This window comes from Mixophyes fleayi, chromosome 9 (assembly GCF_038048845.1).
Source record: "Mixophyes fleayi isolate aMixFle1 chromosome 9, aMixFle1.hap1, whole genome shotgun sequence".
NCBI classification, from domain to species: Eukaryota; Metazoa; Chordata; class Amphibia; order Anura; family Limnodynastidae; genus Mixophyes; species Mixophyes fleayi.
This window is the reverse complement of record NC_134410.1, coordinates 96,002,116-96,025,992: the sequence shown is the minus strand read 5'-3', so window position 1 is coordinate 96,025,992 and position 23,877 is coordinate 96,002,116. Positions and strand designations below refer to the sequence as shown.

Genomic DNA, 23,877 nt, shown 5'->3' with positions numbered 1-23,877 from the left:
CTAAGGATCTGAAAACCCATCAGGAACATGTAAAGGAGGTCTTACGCAGACTCCGGAAGCACCATCTCTATTGCAGATTAGAGAAGTGTGTATTCGAAGTAACTCAAGTACCATTTCTGGGCTTTATTGTGTCGGGTCAAGGTCTATGTATGGATCCCTCTAAGGTGACGGCTATCCTGAATTGGCCTCAACCACAAGGCCTTAAAGCTATCCAAAGGTGTATTAGCTTTGCTAACTATTATCGCCAATTTATTCCAGGATTCTCCTCCATCATTGCACCAATCACTGCCTTAACCCGGAAGGCTGCAAATGCTAGGGTTTGGTCCCCTGAGGCCACCTCTGCCTTTACAAGATTAAAAAAGGCGTTCTCTTCAGCCCCTGTTCTTTCCCAGCCAGACCAGGAACGACCTTTCTTTCTGGAAGTGGATGCATCCTCTATAGGCATTGGAGCTGTGCTATTTCAAAAATCTCCTTCTGGTTCACATGACCCATGTGGGTTTTTCTCCAGACGATTTCTTCCTAGTGAATGCAATTATGGAATTGGGTATAAGGAGTTGTTGGCCATCAAGTCTGCCCTGGAGGAATGGTGACATCTGTTGGAGGGGGCCATACATCCTGTCACCGTGTTTACTGACCATCGGAACCTAATTTTCATTCAGGAGGCACGTTGCCTTAACCCACGGCAAGCCCGGTGGGCATCCTTTTTTGCCCGATTCAACATGACACTCACGTTTCTGGTACTAAGAATGGACGAGCGGATGCTTTGTCTGGCTCATTTGACGATTCGGATTGTCTAAACCTTTGGTTCCTCAGCATATCATTGATCCTTCTAAGATTGTAGCCATCACTAGAACTAAGCCATCCTCACCTCCCCCTGGCCGTTCTTTTGTAGAACCCCTCCTTCGGCTCAAGACTCTACAGTGGGCCCATTCATCTCGCATTGCCAGTCATGCTGGAATAAAAAAGACTACAGCTTTACTGTGTCGTCGTTTCTGGTGGCCTATGGTACGGTCGGATACATGCAAGTTTGTGGCCTCTTGTACTACCTGTGCTCAACACAAAACTTCTAGGAGAGCTCCGGCAGGATTATTCCGTCCACTTCCTATTCCTCATGCTCCCTGGGAGAGTGTGGCCATGGATTTCATCACAGATCTACCCTCCAGTGCAGGGTTCACCACTATCTGGGTGGTCATTGATCGCTTCTCTAAGATGGCACACTTTATTCCTCTAACTGGATTGCCTACGGCCGGACGTCTTGCAGATATCTTCATCAAAGAGATATTCAAGTTATCCTAAGGAGATTATTTCGGACCATGGAGTCCAATTCACCTCCCGATTCTGGAGATCCTTTTGTCGCAAGTTGAGTATTGAGCTAAAGTTCTCATTGGGGTATCACCCCCAAACAAACAGGCAGATGGAGCGGATCAACCAGGATCTGGAGACCTTCCTTCTATGTTTTACTTCCGACAACCAAAACAAGTGGTCTCAATTTCTTCCTTGGGTGGAATTCTCCTATAACCAACATGTTCATGAATCCACAGGGTTTTCCCCGTTCTTCATTGTCTATGGAAATCATCCTGCTTATCCAGATCCTTTTCCTGTATCTCCATCATCAGTGCCAGCCGTAGATACACTCTATCGGAAGTTTGCGATCATCTGGGCTAAGACTAAAACAGCGTTACTCAAAGCCACACAGCATCACAAAGTTTTAGCAGACCGCCATCGTAGGGCCACTCCTCTTGAAAATAGGGGACCATGTATGGTTATCCACCAGGGACTTGAAATTAAAAGTTCCTTCTATGAAGATGGCTCCACGTTTCATTGGCCCTTACACCATCCTGCAGTTCATCAACCCTGTGTGTTTCAAGTTGAAATTGCCTCCTTCCCTAAAATGTCATAACACCTTCCACGTATCCTTACTGCGACCATTGGTACTCAATGAATTCTTTCGACCTCCTTGTCGGCCTCCACCAATACAAACTTCTGCCGGAACAGAATTTGAGTTCAATCGGATCTTGGCGCTAATTAGTTGCCGCCCATATCTGCTATTGGTCCCCTGGGCTTTATAAGCACTTCCTGCCCTGACTCCTGTGCCAGAGTATCAGGTCTTCCTGCCTCAAGCATATTGTGTGTGTACCAGTATCCTACTTTGTTCCTGACTATTCCAGTGCTGCCTGTGACCCTTTGACCCGGACCGTTTTGACCACCCCTTTTGGATTCTCCCTCTGTACTGCGCTACCTCAATGTTTCCGACCCGGCTTGTCTCACCATTCTCCTGGACATCCTTGTGTACCGTGAACTACCAGAACGTTACTGACCCGGCCTTTCTGACACCTCCTTGTATCTCGCTGTTGACTCGTGGAAGGACCGCGACCTGCGTGTCCCTGCAGCAAAGTCCATACTTCCTTGCGGGGGTTCCTGGTGAATACCAGGGGCAAGTTAGACTCCGCACCTTCCTCCGAGTTGCGCCAACAATAGCAAGTATGCATATAATTGTGACAGGTGGAGGGTTATTTTCAAGAGTTAATTGCTATGGAAATGTCAGACAGTTCCTTTCCATAATGGGAGGAAAAACAAGCCATTTGGAAACTGATGTACAAACTTGCTTTGGAATACCTAAGCTGGCCACCCGCCAGTGTGTACTCAGATAGAGGATTCAGCACAGCCAGGAACCTTGGCAGTGATCAACGCAGGAGGTTACTTCCTAAAAATGTGGAAAAGATGATGTTCATAAAAATGAACTCGTCTTCCACGAGGAAGGCCTTTACTGGCAAATACATCCAAGTAAAGACAATTCTCTAATGGCGGATTCCAGCGGAGATGAATTGATAGTCTGTGAAGATAACATACACACTGATGAGGGTAAGGATGATGCTGAAGATGATGACGACATCATGTTGACGGTGTAAATTTCAAGTCACATCACTGTTGGTCTAAGATGCCTTTGATAGTTTGTTTAAGGAGGGCCTGGGAGGATTTAAACTGTTTTTCTCTGAAATAAGTGTACACCCTACACTAATAAGTGTAGGGTGTAATATACACCCAAAGAGAAAAGGTGCTTTGGTCAATTTTATTTATCGTACAGTCTTTGCAGACTGCTTTTTTGTAACTTTCACTGTAAGTGTACGGTGTAATATACACCCAACTGCCTTTTTACTTTGAATTTCAATAGCTCTTTTTAGAGCGTTGTCTGGCACCCTGGATTGGTGTGTGTCTGATAAAAGCACACATCCCAGGGGGGTCAGCGCTCGTTGACATTTATTAGCTGTAGAATTACCTCACTTATCCAAGAAACAGGTGGAGCATCCGTTGCCATATATTAGCTGTAGAATTACCTCACTTATCCAAGAAACAGGTGGAGCATCCGTTGCCATATATTAGCTGTAGAATTACCTAACTTATCCAAGATACAGGTGGAGCGCTCATTGCAATGTTTCCTAGATGTGGTAGGAACTGTCGTGTGTTTGAGTCATTGCTCTTTTGCTTACCATCCAGCCAGATCGCTGCAGTATTTGGCTGAAAATGTATAAAAAGCATATTGTGACCTGTGAGATGGTCAAAATTGAATGGAAATGACTGCAAATTAGTGTTAGTGAGGGTAATAATAATGTTTGTACAAAATAATACCTAAATTAAGTTATTTCACCCCCAAAAATTGACTTTTTTTAAAAATTGCAAAACAAATCCAAACAAGACCAAAACCAAAACACACAAGGGCGAAACCAAAATCAAAACACGAAGGAAATCCAGAGCCAAAACCAACACCAAAACACAGGGCTCAGTGATTATCTCTAGTAAATACACTTGAGTTATCCTTGTATTGCCGTCAATTAATGTCATAAAGTAACAGTAACCACTATTTGATTCAGTCTCCATGGGACCACATACATCTGTATGCACCAATGCTAATAGCACCCCAGCTCTCACTGCTGACTCCAGGGAAGGATGCCGAGTTAGTTTGCCGTTGGTGCAACTTTCACATATCTCTTTATCAGGATTATTTATAGCCATCCTGTTCAGAAGTTTCTGCACATTACTAGGGGTGTGCACCGGCCACTTTTAGTGTTTTGTGTTTTGGGTGCTGATTAGCTTGAGGTTTTGGGTTCTGATTTGTTTTGCCAAAACACCTGACGAAAGGTTTTGGTTCTTATTTAGGGTTTTGGGTTCTGATTTATTTTTAAAAAAGCATAAAAAGGTACTAAAATCTATTTTTTTGGTTTCTTTTTACTCCTACGCTATTGTTAACCTCAATAACAATCATTTCCACTAATTTCCAGTCTATTCTGAACACCTCACAATATTGTTTTTAGTCCAAAACTTTGCACCGAGGTAGCTTTCTGGACTGCGTAGTGCAGTGGGCCCAGTACCCAATTTGGTACCTGGGCCACAATACCTCCTCCAAATGGTCTCAATTCCACTGCACATATGGCTGCTCCTACATCCTCTGCAGCATATACAGGGTGTAGTTCGAGCGCGTCAATACCTCTTGCTTTTGACGATGACAGGTCATTTTAATTAATTTTGGATTTGGCAGCAACAGTCAATGTTTTTAAATATCTGATACGCATTTATCTGGACTGCGTAGTGGAGTGGCCCCGGTACCCAATTTGGCTGCTCCTACATCCTCTGCAGCATATAGTTTGACTTTTAAATAGCAGTTCCTATTATTTTTGGGTACAGCAGCAACAGAGAACGTAGTTTGACTTTTAAATAGCAGTACCTATTATTTTTTGGTACAGCAGCAACAGTGAACGTAGTTTGACTTTGAAATATCAGTACCTAGTATTTTTAAACTAATTTTTTTATGTTTTTTTTCAATTATTTTTGTATAATTGTTTATATTTTTTTTACATTTTTTTGTATAAGTTTTTTATAATTATTTTTTTTAATTTTATATTACTTTTGAATAAATTTGAAATAACTATGCCCTTAGCAGAACAGAGCACAGCATACAGGCAGCACCACTGGACTCAGCAGGACAGAGCACAGGACAAAAGCACCACTGGACTCAGCAGGACAGAGCACTGGACAAAGCACCACTTGACTCAGCAGGACAGAGCACTGGACGAAGCACAAAGAACTGATCAGGAGCTCCCTAACTACAACCTCCCTCACGAGTGACCACAGCCAGAATGAAGATGGCGCCCGCAAGGTGAGTGTTTATGACATCCGAGTCTCGCGAGATCCGACGTGAGACTTGGATGTCATAGCCTCGGTTTGGCTCCGTTTGCCGCCCGGAAGTTCCCGAACAGTGCTCGGATCGGCCTCGGATCCGCACTGTTCGGATGGGCTCGGATTGCGAGAATCCGAGTCCGGTCATCCCTACACATTACCATAACCAAGATGTCCTAAACGCTTGTGCCATAGTTCCTTTGTGTGACTATTAAAGTCCCTCTTTTATTTTGCACACTGCTTCTGTCATCTGCAAATTCTACTTTATAACCTTTGTTTTCTAAGACACTTACAGCAATCAGATTAGTTCCTAAATCTGGTACAAATAAAGCTTCTTGAATCTTTATAATCACAATATTACTTTTTATTTTCAGGCTTCCGTTGCTGTTAGGATCTTGTCCGAACAAAGTAAACCAGTGCTTATTACAATTTAAGTGTCTGGTGGCTCCTGAATCCATGTACCAACAGACCTTCTGTGGTTGTCTGCCACATTCAGAGCTGACTTGTTGTTTTTATCACGGTTGCTTTTGCACCACTCTGCATTGTCAGACTACACTCCAATATCTTATGTTTCATTTTGTGACAAATAAAGCACTTGTACTTCAGTCTTTCAGGCATAATGTCCTCAGTGAGCAAAGCAGTTGTTTCAGCTTTAGTGTTCACAGGTATGCGCTCCTGGAATTGCAACTGTTTCACTCTTACAACCTCTGTAGTTAAGTTGGTAGCACATGACTCCAATGCCACTACAAGAAAGTCATTTTCAGTGGTCAGGCTCTGTAACATAGCCATGGCGACCTCTCCGTCATCCACTTGGACTCTGATGGACATTAACTGCTGTGAAATATATGACATCTTAACAAAATGTTCATTCATTTCTTTGCACACACTAAATTTATTTTTGTACAAAGTGCTCCTCTGGATTATTCTTCTCATAAGACCCTTATCTTCATATGCTGTCTGCAAGCCAACCAATCTGCCTTTTGCTGACGCTCTACATTTGATGATTGACTAGACCTGCTATTCTACAGCTAAGCCAATGGTTCCAATGGCCCTATCCACATCATCGAGATTTGGGTTGTCAACTGGGTACTTGTGACCTTACAGAATTTGTCATATTTTAACTGCATCTCCATAGCAAATTTCTACATGAAATAATTCTCAGAGTCTCTAAATTTTAAGAAGTCCAAACTTGCACTTGGAGTACACATGCTCACCTTAATTCAAACAAAGGTCTTTGCTATATTTTCGGCTTCTTACCATTTGAAGTTGCATCTCATGTACAATGTGTTCATCAAACTTATAAGACTGTGCCTATAACCTATTGTCAGATGTGTTGGCAGATGCCTATTAGACTATAACAGATGTCAGCAGATATGAGTTTGGAGGTTAATCCACACATTTTTATTTAACCAGAACATTGGTTTATTATTAAACTAGGTGGTGGTAGGTAATGACCATCAAGAATCGCAAAACACAAAGACAAAGGTGACACAAGTAGTAAAGGTAATCACAATGCCCCTCACAGCCATTATTAATTTAAGCAATGAAAAATGGAGCATTATTTTAGGAGTCAAAAATAAAAGGATGAATACAGGATCAGGTTTGCAAATGTAATATACAGTTTTGTGGAATCTGTATAAATACACAAGGAGCTAAGTACTGCATGTCTGTGCAGTACTTCGACACTCATACACAGTGAAGAACCTTTACCGTGCATGCACAGAAGATATTTCAGGCAGACCGCATTGCGCATGCACAGTAGACACCTAGACGGGCCTGACAGCGCTGCAGATCCAGGACTTGACCACTGGAGACAGCACACAGCACCCATCTATTTTAACAGGTCTTAACTTGTGGTACTTTGGGCTTATTAAGTCTAGATATTGCCAACTTAGGTACACAGGACACAGAAGGAGGTGGGTGGTAACTATACAAATCTAAGCAACAGACTGAGAGAAAGGCAGGTGGCCGGGAAGTTCAAAACAGGCAGAGATCAAATCTAGCCTGATAATTAGGTCAAGGTCATATTGGGCAGAGATCAAAAGCAAGTCCTTTAATTAGTCCAAGGTCAGGTCAGGCAGAGGTTAATAGCAATTCTTGTATTCAGGCAGAAATCAGAGTAGGGAGAGGTTAATAGCAAGTACGGTAATCAAGCTAAGGTCAGGGTGGACAGAGGTCAATAACAAATCCAAAGACAAGCTGAGGTCAGGTTTAAGGAGAAGCCGATTCTAATACAGATGTGGATGTTGATGTATCGGAATTCCAATACAGATTCTGATATATCTACAGAAGATCTACACAGGATACACAGACATACTACATTGGTTCAGGCTAAGCTATCACCAGAACAGGTGGTGAAAAAGAAGAAGATTATAAAAGTTGGGGAATCAATGAGAGAGAGCTCAAAAAACACTAACTGCTTGGTTAGACACCAGAAGAATACATAGAAGATGCTGGTTTCCATTGCTAAGCAACCAGATCAGAGTCAGGTGACACCTGCTGCCACTGAATGGTTACAGGACACTGGTTGTTGTTACTAGACAGCTGGCTTGGCAGACAATGACACCCGCCGCTACAACTAACACTACTCTCCAGTCTCCAGAGATATCTGTGCAAACTAGAAGTGCACATAGGCATCTACTACAATTTTAGAACCATCCTTTTTATTAAATCACTCCTATAATAATGCTCCATTTTTCATTGCTCAAATTAATAATGACTGTGAGGGGCATTGTGATTACCTTTACTACTTGTTTCACCTTTGTTTTTAAAGCTTTCTTTGTGTTTTGTGATTCTTGATGTTCATTACCTACCACCACCTAGTTTTGTTGTTCACATTTAGAGTACATGGTCCTTTCTGTAAGTGATATTCATTAGATGGATACACAATATTCATCCATGAATCGAGCACTTGGCACTTGACTGCTAGGTATAGAAATTGCTAGTTAATTATATATTATTTTTCTAGTGAGCAAAACCATTACTAGTAAATATATATAGAAATACAGACAATGTGAATATGTATGAAATATTCTTTATAATTAACTCTTTACTATTAGAGTATATGTGTGCTTCACAAATATTGCTTAGCAACAGCATAATTTCTAACCATGCAGTGCTTCTCATTTGTTCCTCCTCATGTGGAATTACCAAACCCAACAACCCAAATCTTTGTATAGAGAGCAAAATAGCCCCAAAGTAGGATGATCAAATGTCTCTGTATTCCAAAGATAGTGATCATTTTCACAGGCTGTCTTTGAGTTAAAGATGTTCCCAGTTGAGTCCAAAAATCTAGTCATAAAATGACAGGAAATAAATGTTGCTTCTGTCATCAATGCAGAACACCATTTAGGTGCAAGAATTTAGTTTATTAGTATGTATTTAATAATAGATTTGTAAAGAATTTATGTTTGGCTGTACCCCATCATTTAATTATCTCTGGTCTAGTGCCTTTCATGGTAACATCAGTGTCTATTGTAAGGCCTTTAGTAATTTTTACTAAAATAATTTATTTATGCTACAGTGTTATCGTACACCATCTTATTTTTGAATTGTGACCTTGTATTTGAAAATTACTGTGAGTCAATTGGTGGTGGGTTCTTCTCTAGATTTGGGTCAGTTGAAAGATGTTTGACGTTAGCATTTGACCATAATTCCTTTGATGTGATTGTTTGAATAATGATAATGATGACCTTCTGCAAGGTCAATGAACAAGCTCTCATAAAGGAATCAGATTATTTATTTGACTATGATTATCACTGACACATTGATAAATTAATTTCTATGGAGAAGGTCATTAAATCACACTAATGTTTATGTTGCAGGGCTTACTTAGATTTGAATGAGCTGAAACATCGGCTTAATGTGACTGGATCAACACAGCTCAACATATTCTTTGCAAACTCATCAGAAGAAGAGCTGGCTGGGGTGGCCACATGGCCATGGGACAAGGAGGTTCTCACACATCTTGGTATGTTGTACTAAATCACCAAATATTGTCTACATACTTGGTATTTGTTAATCATTTTAAATATAGTATTTTACTATTATAAAATGAGCTTTGTAGACTAATACACAATTTAAAAGGAATGTCTGGTTGTATGATGTAATGTTAGTTTCAATTTGGAAAAAATAACCCAGTTAACTCAAGCTACAGATGGTGCACATTTCTTTTCGATGAATGCTATGATCAAGTGCTTTTGATGTGTATTCATCACTTAGCATGCCACACTTCAATTGTCTGACTATGAGGTGGGCGAGATCCCTACAGATCTGGCGCTTCCTTCATAGTCCGGACCATTTGTTTAAAAGTAAGTGCTCTCTGTACCTAATACTGTATATACAATATAATATGCACAGAAAACATTGTTTATGTTATTTGATTTTGACACAAATTAGGCACCTAGTTAATAGTAATAGAGAGCATACCAATGGAGTGATTTTAAAGAGACAAACAGTGCCATCCAGCACCCCTGAGGCATTGGGTATAACATTACAATAACCCCCCCCATTCAGTTCCATTTATAGCAAGGCTTATATGTACTTTCTTGAAAGTTTAACTATATATTGCTATTTCTTGTTAGTGTCCTTCTGTGTTCCTTAACACTATATCTAGAAAAAGATGCAGTTGAGTGTGTACAAGCCAATTAACTAAAGTCATTTGAAGGTTGAAAATCCCTTTAAGACAAGTTCCGGTAACCATTTATTGATATTAAACTCATTAGTAGGTTAGATCTTTTTTTCTAACAAACACCTTGTTAGCTCAGTTTGGGGTCCCAGCAATTCAGAACTTAGATTAGAACATTAAAACAGATTGCAAAACATGAATTCACGGAAAAATGTAACATACTGGCGATTATGCTTGTGCAGTGGATAAGCCAAAACTAAATTTTCAAAGTAAATTAAAATCTAAAAAGGTTTTAAATGCAGAACATTGGTCAGTTTAGGTTTACTTTATAAAAATATGCAAACACACTGTTTTTGGTCTCATTCTCATTGTGTGTTTTTCATTACAGGTGGCATTGTTATGAACCCATCATTTTTTGGAGTCCCTGGCCACACACATACTATGATCCATGAGATTGGGCACAGCTTAGGGCTCTACCACGTCTTCCGCGGCATCTCAGAGATTCTGTCCTGCAGTGACCCATGCATGGAAACAGATCCTTCCTTTGAAACTGGGGATCTCTGTCGTGATACTAACCCATCCCCTAAGCATAAAAGATGTGGAGATCCTGTCCCTGGGCCAGGAAATGACACTTGTGGCTTTCAAACATTTGTCAACACTCCATATAATAACTATATGAGCTATGCAGGTAAGCACTTTCATTGTAACAGCCACATATACTCTAATTATTTATGCTAAAATATACATGTTATAATAAAATTGATTTAAAATGTTTTTAGAAGTGAGTCAATATATAGGTGACTACTTTATTTGGTACTTTTACCGAATAGGGGTTAGACCCTCCATTTGTGCTCCAAGCAGCCAGAGTTTGTAAGGCACCATTAAGGTCTCTTGTTACTTAGGCATACTCTGCATTAAGACAAATTAACAGTCATGGTTATTGGACTTCAACAAGACTTTTTTACACTGGGACATGGAGCACAAGTTAATTCACTGATGGATATACCGGCACCATGAAATTCTGAACTTTATCTGCAATAAAACAAATATGTCCTGTGGTATTCTTCCAAATGGATCCTGTGCAGTTCTACCACCTGCATGCATTATTTATGCCCAGCGCCTTCTTTTTCGGTGAGTTAAACTGGTTAAAGTTGTTAGGTTGTCGGTGGAATACCCCAAGTTATGATGAGTTGTGCATTCTGAAATGCTATTTGAAGTAAGATTGTTATACTAACCCATAAATTGACTGACTGTTGCTCACTTTTACTAACTGTAGTTTACTTTGAATGCTACATACAGGTAGAAGCCAGCAACTATAAGTGACAGTTCTTCATCACTTGTCACTGACAGCTGGTTTATGGATATGGGGTCATGCTCTGCGTAATAAACAGTGCCACAGCACAAGAACCGTTGGCTGCCAATGTAAATTTATCATGGCAGCATGTCAAATGAATCATGAAAGTGAGGGTACGTGCGGACTGTCTACACGTGTTACTTTTGTGTGGTTAAAAGTTTTTATTACTTTGGTCGTGCTTGTAGAAATTTGCTTTTCTACATAAACACAACTAGAAACTGAATCCCTGTAAAGGAGATCTGACATATAAGAGATATCAGAAAAATCAAATCCTTTAGCAGGGAGAAAAAGACTGTGTGGCCTCTTGCAAAGAAAGGAATGCCCCTCCCCATCATTTATCTAATTTAAACAATCTTGTCCCTCAAAAGAAATATAGTTTTTGTAAGTTGGTTGAAAAGCACGCTCATGTGTATAAACAGTACTCAGCAAGGAACTCCACCCTCTCCCCAACTTCTCAGAACAGTGTAGTGGTTAGCACTTCTGCCTCACAGCACTGGGGTCATAAGTTCAATTCCCGAACATGGTCTTATCTGTGTGGAGTTTGTATGTTCTCCCTTTGTTTGCGTGGGTTTCCTCTGGGTGCTTTCCTCCCACACTCCAAAAACATACTGGTAGGTTAATTGGCTGCTATCAAAATTGACCTTAGTCTCTCCCTGTCTTGTCTGTGTGTGTGAGTGTCTGTCTATATTAGGAAATTTAGACTGTAAGGTCCAATGGGGCAGGGACTGATGTGAATGAGTTCTCTGTACAGCGCTGCGGAATTAGTGGCGCTATATAAATAAATGATGATGATGATGATGAAGGGCTAATCTTTGCACCTCCGGAGACAATGCCGTCTTTGCAAGCAAATACATGCTCTTCCCCATAAAAATGGGGAATGTTTGACAAATGTTTGACAAAAATATGTGTTTGACATTCTAAAACTTTGCATGGTTGTTAATGATCCATTGTCTGTTTAATATATTTTTGTTTAATTTTTTTTAATCAATATTAATTTTTACACATTCTTGCTAGACCCAGATTAATTCTCTCATACAACAGTGATGATGTAACCGATGTTCCCTACTGTCACTGATTGCACAATTATAACACCTAAGGATAACAATCTCTATGAAATCACTTTCCCCTTGTGTCTAATTAGTGATCCGTGGGTAAATGTATCAAGTTCTGATTTCTGCCAGTTGCCGGAAATCAACGACTTAGCAGGGGAAATTTAAGGCAGCGATCGCTTGTAAAGGCATGCGGACGGCAGTTGCAGTAAGCTGTACACTGGCTGAACCCTTAGACCAAGCTCCCTTTTTTCCTTATTCTCACAAATATAATGCTTTCAATATTCCTAAATACTGTTGCAAAACTTCACAGCAGTGCTGAGGATCAACTTCATACCTACAGAACTACAGAACTACCATCTCTGTCCAGCTGTCAATGCTGTTTCAACATCTGTTCAGCTACTCATTGGGCTCAGTTGTGATTGCTATTACCATCTCTGTTTGGTTGCTAGACCCTCTGCACCCAACTGACAGCATCCTCCTGGACCTCGTCGTGTCAGAGCAGCAGAAACTGCCTACTTCATTAGCCCCAGCAAGGGGGTGGTAAAATATCCTTCCCTTCTTCCATTGCCTCACACAATATTGGATCAGTTGTTCCTTTCTATTCTCTCATTACCTACCCCAACTAATATACATTCATTCACATCTCTCCATCATGCACCTCCTCAATTTATAGTCTTTCCTATTTACTGTCACCATACTTCTCTCCAAACTCCTCTTCTATCTCCATCATCCTATTCCTCCATCCCTGATTATAATTTCCTCTTCACTACTTCACTCCTCGCTAGTCTGTACACATGAACTGTTTTGTCTCCTGAACCCATCACACTCACCAGCCTACATAAACAGAAATAAACCTCACACCCACAAATCCTCTTTGCATCTCCTCTTTCTCACCATGCTCCTTCTCATGGCTGCTGGTGATATTTTGCCTAACCCTGGGCCCCGTACAATCCCCATTATCTGCCAGCACTCCTCACTCCAACCCAAACCTTTCCATTCATCCCGTACTTTCAGTCCTGCCAACCTTATCCACATATCTCCACTACCTTCTCTTCCCTTCTTCTGTGCTTTATGGAATGCCTAATCTATTTTTAACAAACTTACATCCATCCATGTTCTATTCAATTCTAAATCTTTCAAACTCCTTGCCATTACAGAAACTTGGCTCACCTCCTCTGACACTACAGCCCCTGCAGCTCTCTCCTATGGGGTACTCTCCCCCAGCCACACTCCCAGACCAGGAAACAGACAAGGTGGTGGAGTAGGCATTCTACTCTCTCCAAACTGCACCTTCCAAGTCATACTCTCTGAACCCTCCCTCTCATTCTCTTCCTTTGAAATCCACACTATCCATCTATTTTATCCTCTCCACCATTGGGTTGCTGTCATTTATCGGCCCGCAGGTCCAGTTTCCCAATTCTGTGACAACTTTGCGGCCTGGCTCACTCATTTACTATCCTTTGATCTGCCTACACTCATACTAGGTGATTTAAACATTCCCATTGATAATCCCACTGTCTGTTCTACCACTAAACTTCTTTCACTTACTTCCTCCTTTGGTCTCTCCCAGTGGAACTCATCTCCCACCCACTGTGATCGCTTATCCTGCTACTGCTCTATCTCTAGTTTCTCCAGTTTAGTTTTCCCACTCTCCGACCACAACCTCCTTTTCTTCAGCGTCACCTTACCTCATGTCCTTCTCCCTGCATCCAAATGCACACGTACACAACAACACCGAACTACTCTTAACCCAGTCCACTTCTCATTTTCTCTAAAACAACAATTTTCTCCAATGACTGCATTGTCCTGTCCCAATCAGGCAGCCTCTTTCTATAACAAAACACTCACTTCAGTCCTAAACATTGCAGCTCCAGCTACTACATATAGTCTCTGACGATCCAAAAACAAGCTATGGCACAACAAACAGATCTGCTACCTGCAAAAGTGCTCCTGCACTGTAGTGCACCACTGGAGGAAATTTTGTTCCTATCCCGATTTCCTCCACTATAAATTCATCCTTTTATCTTACAGAACTGCCCTTTCAATTGCCAAACTAACATTCTTCAAATCTCTAATATCCACCTAGTCTTCTAACCCACTGTTACAATCAAGTAAGAACTATGTCAATCCCAATTGACACTAGCAGTCTAGAGGCGCAGAGTCTAACGAGTTTCCTGGTTCTCACTAAGAACCGCCACAAGGCAGGATGGGCTTTGCTGCTGGAAACTCGCAGGTCGCGGCCCTCTGAATTGCTTCGGGATGTAACAAATATGAAAAAGAGAGGTACCTTGAGATGTAGTCAAACAAGGACTGGTCAGCAGCAGCCGTGGTCCCAAATAGGCTAGGTTCGGTACCCAGGCAATCAACAATACTTGGTCAGACACAGGCAGAGTTCGGTACATAAGCAATCAGCAGTACTTGGTCAGGCAAGGGCATAGTTTGGTACACAGGCAATCAGCAACACTTGGTCATGTATGGGCGGGGTTCGGTACATAGGCAATCATAAATACTTGGTCAGGCACAGGCAGGATTTGGTGCACAGGAAATTCACAGGATAGATGCACTAGGGGTAGCACAGGGAGTCAGTAGCTGGGCAGACTAGTTGCACTGACACTGTGCAAGTGTCAGTGCCAGCATTATATATGATAAGACATTTGAAAAGACCCGGAAGTGCCGAGCGCAGTTCTGAGAGTACAGCGCTGGAGCGAGGATGAGGTAAGTAAGACTATTACACCCATGTCGTCTTTTACCACCTTCAACTCACTTTTCTGCCCACCTGCACCTCATCCTGCTTCCTAAAATTGACATAATTTGACAAGATATTTACTCATGCCAAATTCCACTCACTCAACTCAATCTATCCACTATACCTACACTCCCTAATCCACCCTTAATTCATTCTCTCCAGTAACTGAAGTCAGGGCCGGACTGGCCATCGGGCGCTTCTGGCAAATGCCAGAAGGGCCGATGGCTAGTTGGGCCGGTCCAGCGGGGCAGGATGTCCGTCCGAGCAGCGCAGCTCACTGTGCGCCGCTCGGTGGACAGTGTCAATGTGATGTGCGGCCATGTGATTTTAATCACATGGGACGCACCTGTCACATGATGCGCGTCCCATGTGATTACTGGCCGCACATCACATTGACACTGTCCGCTGAGCAGCGAGGTGACAAGGTAAGTGTGTCTCTGACTTGGGGAGGGGGCTGGCTGTTACTGTCACTATGTCTCTAACTTGGGGATGGGGCTGGCTGTCACTGTCACTATGTCTCTGACTTGGGGAGGGGGCTGGCTGTCACTGTCACTATGTCTCTGACTTGGGGAGGGGGCTGGCTGTCACTGTCACTATGTCTCTGACTGGGGGAGGGAGCTGGCTGTCGCTGTCACTATGTCTCTGACTTGGGGGGGCTGGCTGTCGCTGTCACTATGTCTCTGACTTGGGGAGGGGGCTGGCTCTCCCTGCGACTCTCACTGATGGGGGGCTGGCTGTGTCTCTCACTGGGGGGTGTGTGTGTCTGGCTAGCAATTGTGTGTGTATCAATACATTGTATGGAGTCTGGATATATTGGTGTGTGTGTGTGGCCATGTATATATTAGTGTGCGTGTGTGTGTGTGTGTGTGTGTGTGTGTGGGGCCATGTATATATTAGTGTGTTTGTGTGTGGGGCCATGTATATATTAGTGTGTGTGTGTGTGGGGCCATGTATATATTAGTGTGTTTGTGCGCGCAGTATTTTAATATAATATATGAGGGAAGGGAGGATCTTAATATAGTGTAGGAGGTAGGCTATTTAATGGTGGAGTGTAGGTGGGGGGTAACTATTTAAGTTGAGGTGAAGGAATCTGTAATTTCATGCTCGGGTGGTTTAGGGTTATCAATTGAATATGGCGCTGATTTTGGGGTGGAGGGCTATTTATTAAATGTGAATATGAATTATTTATTGCTGGTGATGGTTGTGGTAAATGGCTACATTTATTAAACTTTAATGCTATTTAATTTATTGCTTAGACTGTCAGGGAGGGAAATATGTTTTGAGTAAATGGGTATATTGTTAATTTAATGTTGGGGCTGGTTGAAAGGAAATAGGTATACTTATTAAATGTGAATATTATTATTGTGGGGACTGGAGGGAGGCCTAATTATAAAACGTGAGTTGGAGTTTTCTAAATTTCATGTACCCCATTTTTTTCAGAATTGGGCATCCAATATTCCAGGATAAAGACAAGAAAGAACTGAGCTAAAGAAACCAGCTGCTACAAGCGGTGAAAGTGACCAAGACAGGTAAGAGAGAGCAGGACAGTCTGCCAACGGTCCTGAATCTGGTGGGGCAGTCCTGAATTTGGGTGACTGTCTCACTTAGTCAGGATTTGGTTTGACTGCAAGGACAGTTGGGAGGTATGTCCCGCTTCACAACGTACTGCTTGTGAAGGCAGAGGTGTGTGCTTCTTACAGTAGTGCACACAGTATTGCCTGTGTATTTGTCTAAAATGATAACCATGTTACATAATAGGGGCCCTGCTGTCTTAAATACCCTGGGCCCCCTGAGCCTTAATGCAGCATGTTAGGGGAAGGGAACTGATAGCTGCTCTCAGTTCCCGGACAGGACACAGCCTGCAGAGGAAGCCGAGGAGCTCCAAGTATCACAAGATTTGGTAATCTCGTGAGACAAAGAGCTTTCCTGCTTATGGATGTCAGCAGCACCAGAAGCATCCCCAGTGGGCCGGGGATGGTGTGATGTGGCTGGGAGGGTGTGATAAATGTAATGTTTTATTATAATATATGTATCAATGCAGCATTTTGGCCACACCCAAAACACAATGTGGTCATGCCCTTTTCGGCAGCACACAGGGCCTGTGTACTTTAAATGCCACGGCTGATTTTTAGTCCCAGTCCGGGCCTGACTGAAGTCGAAGTCTCTGCACTTATCTTATCATATCACCCTACAACCTGTCCATCCAACCCTATGCCCTCCCAACCTCTCCACTCCCTCTCCTTCACTACATGCCCACCTCTAACTCACCTCTTCAACCTGTCTATCTCCAAAGCCACATTTCCATCCTCCTTTAAACATGCGCTCATCTCACCTATTCTAAAGAAATCATCTTTCGAGCCAGCTTCTCTCTCCAACTCCCGCCCTATCTCTCTCCTCCCCTTTGCCTCCAAACTACTTGAGCGATTGATGTACAAACGCCTGTCTCACATTCTCTCCTCTCATTCCATTCTCGACTCTCTGTAACCAGACTTCCGGCCCCAACATTCCATTGAAACTGCTCTCACAAAAGTGACTAATGATCTACTTACTGTAAAATGTAAGTGTAATTTCTTACTCATTCACCTGGACCTCTCTGTTGCTTTTGATTGTGTTGATCACTTTCTTCTCCAACACACACTTCACTTTATTGGCCATCATTACACAGTTCTTTCCTGGTTCACTTCCTACCTATTGAACCGCTCCTTTAGTGTTTCTACCTCTGGCACATCCTCCCCTCCACTCCCACTATCTGTTGGGGTCCTACAAAGTTATATTCTTGGCCCTTTACTTTTTTCATTGTGCACTTCTTCTCTTGGGGTACTAATTCGCTCATTCGGCCTCCAATACCACCTCTACTTTGATGACACCCAAATCTTTATCACTTCCCCGACCTTTCTCCTTCTGTACTATCTCATGTAACCAACTGTCTTTCTGCTATCTTCACATGGATGTCCCAACGCTACTTAAAGCTCAACATGTCCAAAACAGGGCTTATTGTCTTCCTCCCTGACGGAGTCACCACCTGCCCTCAGATTGCCCTCAATGTCAATCACAGCACAATTTCCTCAGTCACCCAAGCCTGCTGCCTTGGTGTCACACTTGACACTGCCCTCTGCTTTATTCCTCACATACAGACTTTCTCCCAGTCCTGTAGACTCCACCTTAAAAACATTGCCAGAATACGCCCTTTTCTTACTCAACAAGCTACCAAAACTCTGATCCATTCTCTCATCATCTCCCGTCTTGACTATTGCAAACTCCTGCTAGCTGGCATTCCTGACACCCATATATCCACACTTCAAACCATCCTAAAAGCTGATGCAAGACTGATCTTTCTCTCTCACCCCTCCACATGTGCCGCACCACTTTGCAAATCCCTACACTGGCTCCCTGTGTCCCCCAGAATCAAATTCAATTTACTCAACCTTACCTATAAAGCACTCATCAACACTACCCCTACAAACATTTCAAATCTCATATCAAAATACTCTCCCTCCTGTCCTCTTAGATTTACCTCTGACCTGTGGCTTATCTCGTCTCTGGTAACCTCTCACTCCTGCCTAAAGACTTCACCTGTGCTGCTCCCCATTTATGGAATTCCCTACCACGCCTAATCCAGCTTTCCCACAGCCTTCAAATCTTTAGATGCTCTTAAAAACCCATCTCTTTTTTAGAGGTGACCTTATCCTCGATAACACTATTTTGACTAATGCACCTCACAACTATCCCAATCTCCACTCTGAGACACATTTACTCCTCTAGTTTCAGCTGTGTCCTCTTCTAGTTAGAATGTATGCTCTCTAATGAGCAGGATCCTTCATACCCTTTGTTTTCATGTCTGCATTTTTATTTTATTTCTTTTTGTCTACCTTGTATGTCCCTTGTTTATATAAGCACTGTTTTCCCTACTGTACGGCGCTGTGGAGCACTGTGGCACCTTACAAATTGACGATAATAATAAGAAGAAGAAGGAAAGAAATGATTAGATGTGTTTGTGAAATTTTTTTTTTTATTTATACTCAACATTACTAAGTACTATATAAATGTTAATTTGATCGAGGGTGTACTTCCTTTTTGACATAGTGTATGTCACTGTTTGCAGAATGTAACACATGTGTAACACATTTCATAACATGCAATACAGGAGTCAAACTGACATGAACTCAGTATGACTCCAGGTAAAGTTTTCCCCCTGCACACTTTAATAAAATCCATAGACACTTCACCAAACCCTTATACAAACAAAGATTTTCCCCGTTAAACTTCATATTTCCAATATTCGCCAATAAAAATACCACATGGCGAGCAGAACATTTAGGTTTGAAAACAATCTCCCCTGGGTTATTCTGTCAACTTGCATTTGCTGTTCACTCTTTCCATTCCAAGTCTACTTGACAGGTCACTAACATTAAGTTTTTTATTCTAAAAAAAGAAAAAAACAACAAAACTGATCACAACATACTCCACATACATAACTTTAAGCGATGGACCACACATTCAGGGGCTGATTAAATAAGTTGGTGTACAGCCATTTTATAAGCGAAAAATATGCTAATTTGCTCTGTGCATGCCCACACACAATAGCGTACACATACGTCCATATGCAGGGTTGATAGCATCTGACACTTGCGTCTTATTAAGACTGGAGAGGCGGAATGGGGGAGGGAAGGAGCAGGCAAACACAGGTTAAGTTCAGTTAAAGTGTGTTTACGTAATTGCGAATGATGCTTACCTGAAGGGATGTGCAAATACCCCTGTCAGCAGGTGCATCTTATGCAGGTGCCAGAGTGCATGAGCTGATGTTGGTGATCATCAGCTTGGACCTTTGCAGGTATGCCACCCCCCCCCCCCCCCAAGTTGCCTAGCCAGGTCTGCTAGTGGCAAAATTGGGGGGAGAAACTGTGTGGAGGTCTCCCTGGTAAAGTCACACCTGCACTAGAATTTGGCAGACTTGGCTAGTGACACTATAACAGTGAAACTTGCAGCATAGGGTCACCCTGTCATAATGTTGGGATATCATTTCCTAAAGGAAAAAACAGTCCCATACTGAAGGCACAAGGGCTCTTCACCAAACGTTCCTAAGGCAGTGGGTGTGGGGTAATAAAATTGAATTTGATAGATAAGGATCTTATTTGTTGGTACACTAATTGTCCCAGCAAGCCCTGACATGGCTAATCTGTTTGTTTATGCTGGTGCTTGTAGATCTGCTGCATACCTAAAGTCAGTGGAATCTCTTCTGGCTTCCAGCTTGCAATCCAAGAAAAAAAAAAAAAAAACATGTGGAGAGATGAGGCCATGGAACCGCAATGCAACTGACAAGCCGGGTCGTCTCACTAATAACTGAAATTGGCTACATTGCATCAATAGAGTAAAAAAAAAAAAAATAACTACATTTAAAACAAGTATTCATAATCATGATGATGATGAATGTTTATCAACAGCATGATGATATGCTTAATAGCCTATCATTAAGCTTTGCACATTGTGACCAGATGGGCTTACTTTGCCACCCGGTGTTGTGGTCTATGGAAACAGATCTTACACAGTTTATCTGGGTTTCTTCTTACCATAATTTCTTCTTACGAGACTGTTAATAAACCACTCCTACTGGCATCACCTGTCACCAGACAACCTCTGATTCCGAATGCCATCTGCGCATTAGTTGTAGGGCGATAGTGCTACCACCACCAGGCTTCTTCACCTGCACCTGGAACCGCTTATTTATGGGTAACTGGTATAGCTGCTGCAGCACCTCTTTATTGTGGGCTGGCTGGTACCTCCTGTCAGCTTACTATGGATCAGGACTGCTGGGTAGCAGGCAAAGCATTGACTGGATCCAACACAGGACATTTGGGGAATGGATTCGAGTGTAAGCTCTTACCTGTTGGTCACAGGGTACAGAAGGTGACAGGCAGAATACTGAAGCAGTGTTTATTGCTCTTAAAGGTTCCCTTGCACCCTAGTAATAGGTACTAGTGATAATCCTGAAGTACAGAAGGAATACAAGTTGGAATACAAAATACAGCTCTTTTAATACAACTTCTAATACATATGCTGGCAGGGGGTAGTCCAGCTCTTCTGCCCACACCTGACGCCACAAAGTTTGAGCTATGACATTCAATTTTTAGCATATTTTCTCTACAATTGAATTTAGCACAATTTAAACTTTACAAAATTGACATCAGTTTGTGATTTCCCAAATTGCTTGCTGTGTCATTATTCAGATAGTTTCCCTATATCTTTACCACACACAAAACATATAGGATACAAAGGAGGATGACCCTCAGGCTAAAAATATGGTTGGTCACTCTCAGACCAAATGCTTAATTAACACGGTATTTCCTTTCTTCAGAAATGTTTTAGGAACAAGTTTTAGGAACAAGTTGCTGCTAAAATGGCAAACTACCTGTGAAACTAATACGTTTACAATGAAATACATCAGGTGCACTGCACCACTATTAATGGAAAAAAAATTATACAATAAGCTATTTCTAAGACAACACATACACATGCATTTACAAATATATTCTGTTTGTCATGGATCTTGGGATGCATTTGCCACAGCATATGGGCGTAGATACGCTATTTTTATGTATGACTTTTTTAAGCATAAACTACACTCAAGATACAGAAATACTCAGCATCAGGCCCTTAGTCTGTATAACAAAATATCGTTTGACTCTTACTTGTTTAACTTGGTCTTCACAGCTCTCTCTCTGATCTGTAAGGTACATAAGGATAATAAAGCTTTAAGTATAATGTAGGCTTAAATATAAATTACACCCATAACCAAAATAATCAAACATGTCCTTTTATCTCATTTCTCCTGCAGAGTATATGATGTTTCATATATAAGGGGAGTGTTATATACTATTGTATATACACATACAACATACACAAACTATTGTTAATACATTTAACTTGCAACTTCTGAAAAAAATATTCTTCACATACGGATACACAAGAACAAACATTATGAACATACACAGTGGTCCATAATGGTTCTGATGCAAACTACCACATATTAATTTTTAAAATGTGTATTTCTCCATTAAATAAGTTCTGTATTATAACTCATTACTTGTACACTGCATTTTTCAGCGAATGGAGCTTTCTGTCTTTATTTCTGCTTTATGACGGCTATTAAAGGCTTTTAAGTGCTGCTTTCCTTGGCAAATACTTACGGCTTTTTACAGGACACTTACATAAAGCCCATCAATTATTGAGGAAATCCTGGAATGCAGCCTTAAAGCTGATGACAAAAATGTTTAACATCAATGACAAAACTCCTTGCAATCTGGGTTGTTAGATTTGTTCTTGCTGTCTGTTTAGTAGACCCAAGCTATTTTACTGTGTGTATTGGGACTTTATACCTAATGAAATGAATGTTTAATGCTAAGTTCTTCAGAAGATGCTTGGTATTGTACACTAGCATTAAGCAGAGATTCCCATGACAGTACAAATCACTCAAATATCCCAAGGCTGGGTTAACTGCAGAAATACACAGGCCTAACTGAACTTGGAAGTAACTAAATGCTAGGTTGACATGGAGATCAGAGATTTAGATTCCTGCTCTGAGGAAACCTTTGTGAAATATCACAAACCTTGATGTGACCTCTAATTTCTCAGGATAATCCCTGTTCTTTGAGAGGAGGGAGTAAAGATGTTTCATTTTTCTTTCCCTGGAAAAGTGATGACTGAGAAAACTCATTCACAGATCATTAACTCTAAAAATATTTAAAAATCTGCAGGCTCTGTTTGCATTCAGGTGCTCAAGGCAGACAATACATATATCCTTCTTATGGTTTTCCTTTCAGATGATGACTGCACCGACTCTTTCACTCCCAATCAAGTTGCCAGAATGCATTGCTATCTAGACCTAGTATACCAAGACTGGCAGCCCTTCTTCAAGCCATCACCAGTAGCTATTGCTCCGCAGATTATAGAGCACACCTATACCTCAGTCACCCTGGAATGGTTCCCCCCCATTGATGGATACATCTTTGAAAGGTGAACATTTATGGAAAGCTACTAAATGCCACTACATGCTCCTTTCTTCATCTTGATAATCTGTTATTTACTCCATTAACCAATGTCTATCTGCACAGTATATCATATAAGTTTATGATTTGTATTTTTCAATACCATCACTTTTATAAAGAACAATTATAGACAACATTCTTATAGGTAAGCACTGAATGCTCAAATAGGATAAATATGCGGAATACACAAATACAACTACTTACACAATAAGATGATTCAGAATCCTTATTTTATTTTTTTCTAATTGACCCATCTGCCTCCTACCACTAGCTTTATGTAGCTTGTGTTCCATTTAAACTAGTTGTGTATGTGATGTAATATTTTTTACCTAAGTTTATTTTGTACGGTTGAGCAATCATGCCTAGTAGAATGTGAATGAAGCTTGACCCATGAGTACAGAAAATGGATCAGGCCTTTATTAAACAAAACTAAAGCATTTTTTCCCCAGCCATTTCAAGGGTATAAATAGAAGAGAACTGGAAGGTGCTATTGAAAGATAGGGGATGCCTTGCAAAACAAAGGCAGATTTAGGTTTGTACCATACTATGCTATACTCTGTATTGTTTAGAGTTTCTGCAGGCCTAAAATGGCTTTTACTTGGACCTTTTTCAGTCATCTGCAAAACACACTCTCTAACATCATAATAGTAAAGTTAATTGAAGAATCTTGTAGGTCATAGCTCTTTTGATGAAAGTAAGACCAGGATATATTAAAGCTAGATGGAGGGTGAAATAAAAAACCTCATCTGAACAGTGGTGGTTTACAAACCCCCAAACCTAAATGCAGTTCAGGCATGGTAAACATGGTTCACATGGTAAAACCGGATGTGAAACATACAATTTTAATTTGCTGTTTGCCTATGTAGAATGCCTGGCAAGATAGA

The 23,877-nt window shown here is 41.4% G+C and overlaps 1 protein-coding gene across 1 annotated transcript in view; it reads left to right on the top strand.

Annotated features, from left to right (window-relative positions):
* Nucleotides 1–23,877, top strand: part of PAPPA (pappalysin 1) — a 373,767-nt gene that overhangs the window by 98,234 nt on the left and 251,656 nt on the right. The window contains exons 3-5 of the mRNA XM_075184705.1: nt 8,997–9,142; nt 10,188–10,487; nt 22,769–22,961. Of these exons, the coding sequence (XP_075040806.1) occupies nt 8,997–9,142; nt 10,188–10,487; nt 22,769–22,961 (639 nt within the window). The remainder of the gene's footprint in view (nt 1–8,996; nt 9,143–10,187; nt 10,488–22,768; nt 22,962–23,877) is intronic.